We start from the raw sequence: 14,020 nt of genomic DNA, 5'->3' as shown, positions 1-14,020 counted from the left end.
GCTGACTAACCTGTGCCAACTTCCAAGATGCTGCACTGACCAATGGACAAAGATGAAATCTGTAAAGGAGCATGAGAATGAAATGTCTTAAATTCAGAAACTCCAGTGTTATGTGGATGTGTGCAGGAAAGCCAGGCAGAGGTTAGCCGTCTGCAGAAGCAGAAGGAGGACCTGTGTGCTCAGATCCGTGACCTCAGCCTACCTGTTGACCTTGCCTCAGAGTCACTGCCTGCCCTCAAGAAGCAGCTTCGCCTCCTGGAGAGCCAGGTCAATGAGAAAGCAGAGGAAATCACCAAGCTCACTGCCAAAATACAGCAGCAGCAACAGGTGATACAGCACACACAGAATATATTGCTGTCCCTGCTGCTTCTTCCCTCACCATTGTCTTTGTCCATGTCCTTTAGATCCACATGCGATTTGAGATAGAGATGGAAAGGATGAAGCAGATCCATCAAAAGGAGTTGGAAGATAAAGACGAGGAGTTAGAGGATGTCCACAAGTCCTCTCAGAGACGAGTGGGTTTAACAAATACACTTACAAACTGACTGTTCCACAACCAATCATTTTAACATACATGCTTAAAAAACACGTATTTTTAAATTTGTTTTATTTTTTAATAACAACAAAACCACATGACTTTAAGGTTGGATAAAGCTCATCACATACAAGACAGTTTGTTGAAGTTTTGCCAGAAAATCTTAAAATGAGAGATTCTTTAAAACGAACGTTTTCCACAGAAACAGGCTCTTTCAGTGAGATCACTAGAGTTGTACAACAGCAGTTATAATGCACTGCAGACACCAGTGGTTTTCCCTCCTCGCTAACGTGGGACTGTGACATTCCCTGATTACTGATGATGCTGTGCAAAGTGAAGTAGTTAAAATGTCTGACCATTCTCCTCTGATTTCTGACATCATCAAGACATTTTCATATAGAGAACTGCTGCTCACGGGATATTTTTTTTTTTTTTACAAATTCTCTCTAAACCCTAAAGATGTTTGTGTGGGAAAATTCCAACAGATGCCACAGTTTCTGTGGCAGCCGGTATAGTATTAGTCAAGTCACATGGGAAAGATTATCACATAAATATTACAGAGAAGTAATTCTGCTTTAGGCGCTGACATCGTCATTCCTGGTAAGAAAAGCCTTATCCTCAGCATCATATTAAGACTTTTGGGAGAGATGATAAAAACTTCTTCCACACAAACTAAACTCAGCTCCTATAGGCAGGGCAGAAGAAGCTTCTGAAATTTTTGTAAGCCCTCTTCCAGCAGCATTAGCTGTAAAAGCGAGTAAGCAAAGCTCTTAGTGGCTAAACATTTATCATAGATACCCTTTATTACAGGATCAGTAGTTGCTTCTGGAAACTGTAAGGTATACTAAAGTCACAAAACATCACACTTGACTATAAACTGCACCACTGTATGCCTAAGGTCATGCTCTGATGAAGCCAACAAATCATCTACAAAAAGCAGGGATGCTACTTAATCCCAACAAGCTCCCCATGAATATCACAAACTGAATCAGAACCGCCTGACACTTACAAATTCATCGTGTGTCTGTGTGTGTAGCTGAGGCAGTTGGAAATGCAACTGGAGCAGGAGTATGAGGAGAAACAGATGGTGATTCATGAGAAGCACGACTTGGAAGGACTCATTGCAACTCTGTGTGACCAGGTAAAACACACACACACACACACACACACACACTGCTTGTCTGCACTCTACATTGACATCTTCACCTTTCTGCATTCCTTCCTGGCTGAAGAATTGTAAAATATTATTACTACTATAGTTAAACAAATATCTAATACATTCCAAAAAAAATAAATATTTACAGACATCATGGTAACAACTACATGTACACATACAACTCTATTACTGGAAAATTGTGCAGAGATCAAAAGTAAAAATAATAATGTTACCCATCAGTGTGAAATGATTAATATTACTGCTGCATATGTTTAAGGTTGAGCTTATTTGGAATACTTTGTATTCTGTTTAATGTCCAGCATTGTATTTTAAAAGTCATATGTTTGCACTGGCTGTCGTGTGAGGACCATATATCAGTGGAAAAAAAAACTAAAATAAACAATTGTTCATGACCTCAGAAACACAGGCCTAAATCTTGATTTTTTTTTAAAAGTATATTAAAAAACATCCATAAAAAATAATTAGCTGAATCGAAAGACTTGAGCAGTGTGCGACACGGCTTACTGTTAATATCTACAGTGGAATTGGTCTCTGAATGTGGGAATGAGTGTCTCATAGAATGTGTGAATCTGAAAGTGCTGCTGAGCCTGCATCTGGTCCAGTTGCCTGTTTTATTAGAGTAGACAAATTGAGATCATCATGGTTACATTTTTACTTGCTAATGTACTAAATGAGTTACACCTTTTTTACACTCCATCTTCTCTACATCACACATTTTGGCCAAGGTGGTTTATACATGATGCGCATGCACAAACCACGAGAAAAAAGAAAAAAGTTGCTGGCCTCTTAGGTTACCCAACATCAGTCATTGTTAATGGGAGATGGAGCTGAGGCCTTTCCATCACAAAAACGGCACAATTTCTGTGATAGAAAATAGTGCATAGCTCAGGAAGACTTGGAGAAATCACTGTCTGTGAACACAGCTCACTGTGCTGTCCAAATGCAGAGAAGAAGCCACAGGTGATCATGTGCTGCAGGAAGATTTGATGCATCTCATACTGACTTCCAGCCTTGTCCCTTGATGACATTATGAGTAAATGGCCTGCATTTGTATAGCGCTTTACTTAGTCCCTAAGGACCCCAAAGCGCTTTACACTACATTCAGTCATTCACCCACTGGTGATGGCAAGCTACATTATAGCCACAGCTGCCCTGGGACGCACTGACAGAGGCGAGGCTGCCGGACACTGGCGCCACCGGGCTGACCTCTAAACACCACCAGTAGGCAAACATGGGGTTAGTATCTTGCCCAAGGATATTTGGCAAGCCTGGGATCGAACCACCGACCTTCTGATTAGTGGCTGACCTGCTCTGCCACCTGAGCTACAGCCACCAATATCGTCTTTGTGATATTGTTCAACTGTTTGTATGTGCACTTTTTTTGCAGACTGGTGAGCCTCTTCCCACGTTTACTTCTGAGTAACTCTGCCTCACTAAGATGTTCTTTTTATACCCAGTCATGTTACTGAGCTGCTGCCAGTCAACCCGATTAGTTGCAAAATCGTCCTCCAGCTGTTTTGCTTTAGTACCACATCCATTTCCTTTCCGAACTTTTTTGAGACACGTTACTGCCATCAACTTCATGAGGGGTTCATATTTTCCTACATTTTTCTTAAATTTTCTCAGTTTAACATATTTGTAAAATGTGACTAAACATTTCTCCCATTGAAAACATAATGTCAAGATGAACAGAATCTATTTTTTGGGATTTCTTTACCTGGATGATTGAGCATGCATCAAGAGATTGCATTGCAATATTTATATTTTACAGTGTCCCAACCAATGTTCCCTCTAATTTTTCATGTGTCTGAGCGAACACACAAACTCCCTGAGCGGACACTTGGACCACTGTGAGCAACAGCAGACGTGTGCACTGTGGTCACACCAGCATCGAATCCATCCAAGTTACATGGTTTATTAAAATAATCAAATTAAAGCATTAGACTACTTTTAATTAAATGCTTTGTCCCACTTACAATGAAAATGTAAAAAAAAATCTTGTTCATGACCTGTGTAGTATGTTAACACTATTGGAAGTAAAAATAACTTGAACTCCAATTCTGAAAACACAACTTTATTTTTATTTATTTATTTATTTTTTGCTCTGACTTGTATTATGAGTATGAGTCTGTGGTCTGGGAGAGAGTCCTGTAACTCTCTGTCTGCAAAATACAGTATATAATGACCAATGTTGGGCAATTAATTATGTAGTTACTTCTTCAAAAAAAGTAACTGAGTTATGCGAACAACAAAGTTTTTTGCAGCTGTTTACCTAAAAATGCAGCCAAGGCGGTTTTTAAAATAAACATTTCAAAATATTTACAGAACAATCAGCTGTTCTGCATCAAATTTGATGCCACACAAATTATTTGTGCCACTCCAAAAAATAATTTCTGTCCACTATGAGATGAAGGAGAACAACAGCCTGATACCTGTAGGCCTGACAACAGGAGATGTATCACTGCTGTAACACCTGTAACATTCAGTAGTTGCCTCATTGTTCTGACACAGACAACAAAATATTGACTGCACTACACACTAACTACACAAGATTTGCGCTAAACGTGGCAAGTCTCTCACATCTCAAAACACCACCGTCACTCCTAAAACTTCCCCCCTTCCTAAACAACTAAATGCCATGTTGCCATATCATTTTTTGATTGGTCCACATAATACATTTTTCCACCAATAGGAAAGGCTGGGGGAGAGGGGGGTTGCGGGGGCAGGGGGGGCGTTTGCTCACAGGTGGAGAGTGCTTTCGAGCGTTTTCCTTATAAAACGCAGTGTTTACCGTTTCTTCCTGCAGTAAATATAAACAACTATAGTATTCAGGAAAAAAACAAACATTGCATATGTTTTTTTTTTTATCATAACTCTGGTTTTACGTGGCCTATCAACATAATTTAAAAACTGTTATAGTTTTTAAATTATTTAAAAACTGTTATAGTTTTTAAATTATGGTATAGTCCACACTTTTTCCATCAATTGTTCCGTCTGTCCTGCTCACATCTCCAATGGTTGTACACGTTGTCATTAACGTGGCTTCACTCCACATCAGCCACGCTGCTTTGCTAGCTAAAACACCGGTGTCGGCACATAAGGACGCTGTCATAGCCTGTCAACGACGTCGATTAGCTGCGTATATACAAATGTGAATCGCGTCATTGGCTGGACTATGGGATAAGGTGGCATCGTTCTATTCCCATACTGGAGCAGCCAGTCACTTACTGACTAACACTGCAAAACAGAATTGTTAACGTATTTATTTTAATTTCAATTCAGGTTAGATTTTTTTTTTGTGTGCGCAACACAGATTTTCTGTGCGCAGAGACTGTGCCAGCAGTGCGCAATTGCGCACGCGCACAGCTTAGAGGGAATGTTGGAACATTCTTACAATTGCAGTTGTACTTGATACTTTCTAAGGTTATTGAAGGTTGTTAGGTTGAAAGGAAAAGTTAAACAGTGCATCACCAGCATAGTAGTATTAAGACATTAAGCAGATTTGAATTAAAACAGAGGAAACCGAAGGATCAACTCAAAGTGACCCTGATTGAAAGAGAAGCACAAAAACACACATAGAATATGAATGATGCCCAATGAAAACTACTTGTGAGTGTGTAAAACTAGTAAAAATCACCCTATTTGAATAATCTGAATATCATTTCTAATTTTGAGTTCACGGTGATGTGCTGTGACGTCAATGAATGTGTGCCTGGAACTTATCAAAGATAGGACAGAGTTACTTTTACTAATTCAGTTATTCATTTAGAAGAGCTTTATTCTAAGGTGTCACACTTTACAGGTGGGACACAGAGACTTTGATGTTGAGAAGAAGCTAAGGAGAGATCTGAAGAGAACTCACGCCCTCCTGGCTGATGCCCAGCTTCTTCTTGCTACTATGGAAAGCTCAGGGCAGAACCTACCCAACAGCAGTAAAGACCAGATAGAGCATCTGCACTTCCAGGTACGTCCACTTTTACATTCACCTTTACCTTGACAAACCTGCTCTAGTGTCACCTGCTGCTCTGCTGGAGAAACACTTCCCATGTCTCCATTTAGCTTGAGGAGAGCGAAGCAAGGCGACTTGAGGCTGAGAGCATTCAGGCGACTCTCTCCCAGGAGCTGGACAACAATCAGGCTGAGCTAGAAAACATCTGCAAGCAGAAGAGTGTGGTGAGAGTGTTATTTTATTGTGCATTGGCAGGCATGTGACCCATGGAAGGTAAAGGAGTGAAAGCACTCTTTGTTGTGTCTACTGACTTGTTAAGCTCTGAAAAAACAATGTACAACTCTAGTGATCTCACTTGCTTTGCACACTCTGTGTGTGTTTGCAACTGGAAAATAAAACATGGTGATGTGAGTGTGTTCTGATGTGCTTGATACTTACGGTCCTGAATGTAAATATTGCATATTTAATCAGACATCATGTAGAAAATATCTTAGAGAATAACTTTAGACACAGACTGTTTGTCTTCTTGTCTTAACTTCGTTTAAGTAATACTAAAATTGCACATTACTTGAAATTAAATAAAAACAAAACTAATTCTAAGCAAACTTGACAGGGTCACTTGTGATTTCATCACTTTCTGTCTTCTTATTTTGGGTACAGAAAACACTCTTTAGATTAAATAGTAAAAATGAAGAGTGTGGAGTAGTCTTCCACTTATGTTTTTGTCTTCCTGAGTGCAGGTGGATGAAAACTTAGCTCTGCTGCAGCAGGAGAAGGTGGACCTGTTGAAGAGGCTTGAAGAGGATCAGGAAGACCTAAATGAACTTATGAAGAAACACAAAGCGCTCATTGCGCAGGTACTGCTTTTTAGCTGAAATCCTTCAAATCCTGTTGATGACCTAAGTCATCATTCACTTCAGGTGACTTTCTCTTGCTTTGTCCCCTTCAGTCCTCCAGTGATATTGCTCAGATCAGAGAACTGCAAGCTGAACTGGAGGAGGTGAAGAAACAGAAACAGTCTCTCCAAGAAGAGGTATCTTTGCTTTGACAGTCAGAAATTAAAATGATCACTCGGGGGTTTATGGACCAATTGTGCTTTTGAAATTAGCTGGGATTAGGTTGTGATGGATTCATGGAACATTTAACCTGCTTGTTGCAAGTCTGAATATACATGCCAGCTTCAGGTGGAGCACGTTCACGCTTTCTGATATATCTGCACGTTGATCCTCTAAATGTTTTTGGCTTGCAACTCAGCTCCAGCAGTGTGTATCGAGGGTGCAGTTCCTGGAATCGTCCACTGTGGGGCGCAGCATTGTCAGTAAACAAGAGGCACGTGTACGTGACCTGGAAAATAAATTAGAGTTTCAGAGAGGGCAAGTGAAGAGGTTTGAGGTAAGCTCGGATGATTCATCTACACTTGTTACCATGCGAGAACATGCCTGCAGCTCCTACGTCTGCCGTAGGTGCTGGTGCTGCGGTTGAGGGACAGCGTGGTTCGTCTGGGAGAGGAGCTGGAGCAGAGCGCACAGGCCGAGGCTCGGGAGAGAGAGAATGCCCGCTACTACCAGCAGCGTGTGCAGGACATGAGACTGGAGATGGAGGAGCTGAGCCAGGCAGAGCAGGAGAGCAGCCGCAGACGCATGGAGCTGGTAATCACACCTTGTAATAACCGATATCATGAGCGATGGTTATTTTACTGTTGGCAAGCAATAAAATAATAATCGGTCCAGTATTATGTAAAGTCGAAGCTGATTTTAGTAAGACTCTTTTTCACTTTAATGAAATAATTCATTTCAGTTTTAACAATCACCATGTATATCTACATGAGATATATGTACATGTGTTTGACCACTGCATTTAAACACATTAATGTACAATAATCATTAGTGAGTGCCAACATATTATTAGTTCACAACATATTCAGTTTTCTGTTTATTAGCAATGGTTATTACAACATGTTACCATATCAGTTATCATAAAAAGTTTCCTTGTATTGTCTGCTGACTAATCCTGTATCAGAAATTGAGTGAGCAATTTTTGCAGCAAACTAAATCTGGGGCAAAGACTGTGTTTGTTTGGGACAGTGAAGGACATGTTATTAATGCCAAGTCTGAAATTTTGATGTAACTAACCTAAAAATAAAAATAAACAAGAAGCACCACCAAAGTGCAAACCTCCACTAGGGCAGCTCATTCTCTGAGCAGCATCCCCCGTTAAAGGAACAGTATTGCATTTTGCATTTGTTCATTTAGGCTTCTCTGTTATTTTTAAATGTACTTCAAGAAGTTTGTATTGCTGTAAAAATCAGATAAGGATAGCATGACAGAGGTTTGTGTACAGAAACATTATGTAGGAGCAGGTAATGGATAAAATGTATGGATATGTAAGTAAACAGACATGAATAACTTAGCTTATTATATAATATTATGCTGTAGTGTATTTCTAACTAACTACGCAGCTCATTGTCAGTGTGGACAGTACTTTCTTTAGAGATATAACACATTTTGGGGTCAGTTTCAAAGAAAAGTAGTGAAATGTAAAAGTGAGGTCAAAAGTCAAACGTGACATGAAATTTAAAATCTTTATAGGGTATTTTCTATACATTGAGAATACACATCACAATTGTAACAATTTTGCCAATTTTCCATGAATAAATCATGTTGACCTTGAAGTCATCGGTGTATGGAAGAAAATTTTAATGGAACTTTTCGAGCTGTTGTGTTTACAGACAGAATGACACTGGTGGACAAAAAATGCTACCAAAAGCATACCCTTCTTGGCAGAGTTAAATGTGCAGGTTACAGTCTAGTGATTTTATTCATATAGCACATTTAAACACGTATCCTATTCAATTCAATTCAATTCAATTCAATTTTATTTATATAGCGCCAAATCACAACAAAAGTTGCCTCAAGGCGCTTCATAGATACAGAGAAAAACCCAACAATCATATGACCCCCAATGAGCAAGCACTTTGGCGACAGTGGGAAGGAAAAACTCCCTTTTAACAGGAAGAAACCTCCGGCAGAACCAGGCTCAGGGAGGGGCGGCCATCTGCTGCGACCGGTTGGGGTGAGAGAAGGAAGACAGGATAAAAGACATGCTGTGGAAGAGAGACAGAGGTTAATAACAGATATGATTCAATGCAGAGATGTCTATTAACACATAGTGAGTGAGAAAGGTGACTGGAAAGGAAAAACTCAATGCATCATGGGAATCCCCGGCAGCCTACGTCTATTGCAGCATAACTAAGGGAGGATTCAGGGTCACCTGGTCCAGCCCTAACTATATTCTTTAGCAAAAAGGAAAGTTTTAAGCCTAATCTTAAAAGTAGAGATAGTGTCTGTCTCCCGAATCCAAAGTGGAAGCTGGTTCCACAGAAGAGGGGCCTGAAAACTGAAGGCTCTCCCACCCATTCTACTTTTAAATACTCTAGGAACAACAAGTAGGCCTGCAGTGCGAGAGCGAAGTGCTCTAATAGGGTATATATATAGGGTATATGGTACTACAAGGTCATTAAGATAAGATGGGGCCTGATTATTTAAGACCTTATATGTGCGGAGCAGGAGTTTGAATTTAATTCTGGATTTAACAGGAAGCCAATGAAGGCAAGCCAAAACAGGAGAAATATGCTCTCTCTTTCTAGTCCCTGTCAGTACTCTTGCTGCAGCATTTTGGATTAGCTGAAGGCTTTTCAGCGAGTTTTTTGGACATCCTGATAATAATGAATTACAGTAGTCCAGCCTGGAAGTAATAAATGCATGAACTAGTTTTTCAGCGTCACTCTGAGACAGGATATTTCTAACTTTAGAGATGTTGCGTAAATGGAAGAAAGCAGTCTTACATATTTGTGTAATATGTGCATTGAAGGACATGTCCTGGTCAAAAATGACTCCAAGGTTCCTCACAGCGTTACTGGAGGCCAAGGTAATGCCATCCAGAGTCAGAATCTGGTTAGATACCATATTTCTAAGATTTTCAGGGCCGAGTACAATAACCTCAGTTTTATCTGAATTAAGAAGCAGAAAGTTAGCGGCCATCCAGGTCTTTATGTCTTTAAGACATTCCTGCAGTTTAACTAATTGGTGTGTGTTATCTGGCTTCATGGACAGATAGAGCTGGGTGTCATCTGCATAGAAGTAAAAATGTATGCTATGTCTTCTAATGATGCTGCCTAAGGGAAGCATGTATAATGTAAACAGAATTGGTCCTAGCACTGAACCCTGTGGAACTCCATAATTAACCTCAGTGTGTGAAGAGGACTCTCCATTTACATGAACAAATTGGAGTCTATTAGATAGATATGATACAAACCACTGCAGTGCAGTACCTGTAATACCTACAGCATGTTCTAATCTCTCTAATAGGATATTATGGTCAACAGTATTGAATGCTGCACTAAGGTCTAGCAGGACAAGCACAGAGATGAGTCCACTGTCAGAGGCCATAAGAAGATCATTTGTAACCTTCACTAAAGCTGTTTCTGTGCTGTGATGAGCTCTGAAACCTGACTGAAACTCTTCAAATAAGCCATTCCTCTGCAGATGATCTGTTAGCTGTTTGACAACTACTCTTTCAAGGATTTTTGATATGAAAGGAAGGTTGGAGATTGGCCTATAATTAGCTAAGACTGCTGGGTCTAGAGATGGCTTTTTGAGTAAAGGTTTAACTACAGCCAGCTTGAAGGCCTGTGGTACATAGGTTGATCATATTTAAGATCGAAGAATTAATTAATGGCAGGACTTCTTTGAGCAGTTTTGTAGGAATGGGGTCTAAAAGACACGTTAATGGTTTGAAGGAAGTAATTATTGAAGTTAACTCAGAAAGATCAATTGGAGAAAAAGAGTCTAACTTAACATCAATGGTACCAAGAGTAGCTGTAGATAATATTACATCTGTGGGATGATTATTGGTCATTTTTTCTCTAATGATAAAAATTTTATTTGTGAAGAAGTTCATGAAGTCATTACTAGCTAATGTTAAAGGGATGGTTGGCTCAATAGAGCTCTGACTGTTTGTCAGCCTGGCTACAGTGCTGAAGAGAAACCTTGGGTTGTTCTTATTTTCTTCAATCAGTGACGAATAGTAAGATGTTCTGGCTTTGCGGAGGGCTTTCTTATAAAGCAACAAACTATTTCTCCAGGCTAAATGATGATCCTCTAAATTTGTGACACGCCATTTCCTCTCCAGCTTACGAGTCATCTGCTTTAGGCTACGTGTTTGAGAATTATACCACGGAGTCAGGTACTTCTGATTAGAGACCTTAGTTTTCACTGGAGCTACAGTATCCAGAGTCGTACGTAGTGAGGAGGTAAAATTATTAACAAGATAATCGACCTCTGTTGGGGTAGCATTCAGATAGCTGCTCTGCTCTGTGTTGGTACAGGGCATTGAAGATGATAACAGTGGGCGGATTATATTCTTAAACTTAGTAACAGCGCTTTCAGAAAGACATCTACTTTGATAAAGTCTACTCTCCACTGCTGTGTAATCAATTATTGTAAATGTAAATGTTATCAGGAAATGATCAGACAGGAGAGGGTTTTCAGGAAACACTGTTAAATGTTCAGTTTCTATGCCATATGTTAAAACAAGATCTAGAGTGTGATTAAAGTGGTGGGTGGGTTCTTTTACATTTTGAGAGAAGCCAATTGAGTCTACTAACAGATTAAATGCCATGTTGAGGCTGTCATTTTTAGCATCTACATGGATGTTAAAATCACCCACAATAATTATTTTATCTGAGCTGAGAACTAAATCAGATAAAAAGTCTGAGAAATCAGACAGAAACTCTGTGTAAGGCCCAGGTGGACGATAGATGATAACAAGTAAGACTGGTTTCTGAGTTTTACAGCTGGGGTGGACAATGTTAAGCATCAGGCTTTCAAATGAATTAAAAGTTTGTCTTGGTCTTTCGTTAATTAATAGGCTGGTGTGAAAAATTGCTGCCACACCGCCCCCTCGGCCTGTGCTTCGAGATTTCTGGTAGTTAGAATGACTCGGGGGTGTTGATTCATTTAAACTAACATAATCATCCTGCTGCAACCAGGTTTCTGTAAGGCAGAGTAAATCGATTTGTTGATCAATTATTAAGTCATGTACTAACAGAGACTTGGAGGAGAGAGACCTAATATTTAATAATCCACATTTCACTGTTTTACTCTTTGGTTCAGATGTGGATACTGTATTGTTCTTTCTTTGTGATTGTTTATGTTAAAGTTGTTTGTTGCTGGTTTTTAGTTTGTTTTTTGTCTTTTTGGGAGCTGACACAGTCTCTATGGAGATGGGTTTTTGGGGGTAGCAGGAGGAGAGAAGCTGCAGAGTGGTGTGTAAGACTGCAACTCTGCTTCCTGGTCCCAACTCTGGATAGTCGTATTTTGGGGGGTTTAATAAATTTGTCCATATTTTGAGAAATGAGAGCTGCTCCATCCAAAGTGGGATGGATGCCGTCTCTCCTAACAAGACCAGGTTTCCTCCAGAAGGTTTGCCAATTATCTATGAAGCCCACATCGCTTCTGGGACACCACTCAGACAGCCAGCAATTTAAGGAGAACATGCGGCTAAACATGTCACTCCTGGTCTGATTCTATGTATCGTATTCTTTCAGATTGTGTTAATGTGAACTCTGTTTCATTAAAACAAAGGAAGATAAAAGAATAGCTAATAAAAGCGTATTTCCATACATTTCTCTGGTATCCCTGCTGCTTGCAGATAGATCACCACTACACGGGCAGCACGTAGGCTGCTAAATATAAACCTCAACAGGAGTTTCACAACGCAGGCTGTGACACATGAAACATAAACATAAACTTTAAAAGTCCTGGCAGGAAACACTTCCTCCAGGCTACAACTAAAAGTAAAGCAGACTTTTAAAACACTCACTTCTCAGCTCTACTCATTAACAAAAACAGCTGCTTTATTATCTGGAACACTTGAAAACATCAGTGTCATTACTACAGAGTGCAATCATAGCAGCACGGTTTGGACAGCACTGGGACTTCGGCACAATGCTGTGGAATAAAAGTGTGAGCAAACACCACAACCAAAAAAAAAATAGTGTGTTGCTTTATAAGAAAGCCCTCCGTAAATCCAGAACCTCTTACTTTTCATCACTGATTGAAGAAATGAGAACAACTTTAGGTTTCTCTTTAGCACTGTAGCCAGGCTGACAAAAAGTCAGAGCTCTGTTGAGCCAACTATTTCTTTAACCTTAACTAGTAATGACCTTGTGAAATAAAATTTTAGCCATTAGAGAAAAAATCACTCATAATTATCTCACAGACTTAATATTAACATTATCTACGGGTACTTTCAGTACCATGGATATTCATTTAGAGTCTTTTTCCTCCAAACCATCAACATGTCTTTTTGGACCCCATTCCTACAAGACTGCTCAAAAAAGTCCTATTAATTAATGCTTGAATCTTGAAAATGATCAACCTATCTCTAATTATAGGCCAATCTCTAACCTTCCTTTCATATCAAAAATCCTTGAAAGAGTAGTTGTCAAACAGCTAACAGATCATCTGCAGAGGAATGGCTTATTTGAAGAGTTTCCGTCAGGTTTAAGAGCTCATCACAGCACAGAAACAGCTTTAGTGAAGGTTACAAATGATCTTCTTATGGCCTCTGACAGTGGACTCATCTCTGTGCTTATCCTGCTAGACCTTAGTGCAGCATTTGATACTGTTGACCATAATATTCTATTAGAATGATCAGAGCACGCTGTAGGTATTACAGGTACTGCGCTGCAGTGGTTTGTATCATATCTATCTAATAGACTCCAATTTGTTCATATAGATGGAGAGTCCTCTTCACACATTAAGATTAATTATGGAGTTCCACAGGGTTCAGTGCTAGGACCAATTCTGTTCCCTTAGGCAGTATCATTAGAAGACATAGCATACATTTTTATTGCTATGCAGATGACACAACTTTATCCATGAAGCCAGATAACACACACCAATTAGTTAAACTGCAGGATTGTCTTAAAGACATAAAGACCTTGATGGCCTCTAACCCTCTGCTTCTTAATTCAGGGCTCACGATGCGGACAGATCCGGAAAAACTAATCACAGAGACGAGGGTTACTCCAAAGCAAGGCCAGAAAACAACAGAATTCTACAGAGCCGGGCAATACTAACTGCAGTTACTCAATATGCATTTATTGCTTCTACTTTAGACTACAGTAATTTGTTATTATCAGGATGTCCCAAAAACTCCACGAAAAGCCTTCAGTTAATCCAAAATGCTCCAGCAAGAGTACTGACAGGGACTAGAAAGGGAGAGCATATTTCTTCTATTTTGACTTCCCTTCATTTGCTCCCTGTTAAATTCAGTATTGAAGTCAAAATCCTGC

At 39.7% G+C, this 14,020-nt stretch overlaps 1 protein-coding gene across 4 annotated transcripts in view; it reads left to right on the top strand.

The window, feature by feature from the left end:
• myo18b (myosin XVIIIB) overlaps positions 1-14,020 on the top strand; it is a 61,076-nt gene that overhangs the window by 33,216 nt on the left and 13,840 nt on the right. For all 4 annotated transcript variants that reach the window (XM_084936111.1, XM_084936110.1, XM_084936114.1 and 1 more), the window contains 9 exons: positions 127-327; positions 405-515; positions 1,572-1,676; positions 5,515-5,676; positions 5,772-5,885; positions 6,402-6,518; positions 6,611-6,694; positions 6,916-7,053; positions 7,125-7,310. In XM_084936111.1, coding sequence (XP_084792237.1) covers positions 127-327; positions 405-515; positions 1,572-1,676; positions 5,515-5,676; positions 5,772-5,885; positions 6,402-6,518; positions 6,611-6,694; positions 6,916-7,053; positions 7,125-7,310 — 1,218 coding nt within the window. The remainder of the gene's footprint in view (positions 1-126; positions 328-404; positions 516-1,571; positions 1,677-5,514; positions 5,677-5,771; positions 5,886-6,401; positions 6,519-6,610; positions 6,695-6,915; positions 7,054-7,124; positions 7,311-14,020) is intronic.

Source organism: Perissodus microlepis, chromosome 7 (genome assembly GCF_051167445.1).
Source record: "Perissodus microlepis isolate ML-2025 ecotype Zambia chromosome 7, ASM5116744v1, whole genome shotgun sequence".
Classification (NCBI taxonomy): Eukaryota; Metazoa; Chordata; class Actinopteri; order Cichliformes; family Cichlidae; genus Perissodus; species Perissodus microlepis.
The sequence above is the reverse complement of the archived record's forward strand: the minus strand, read 5'-3'. Positions and strand labels throughout refer to the sequence as shown.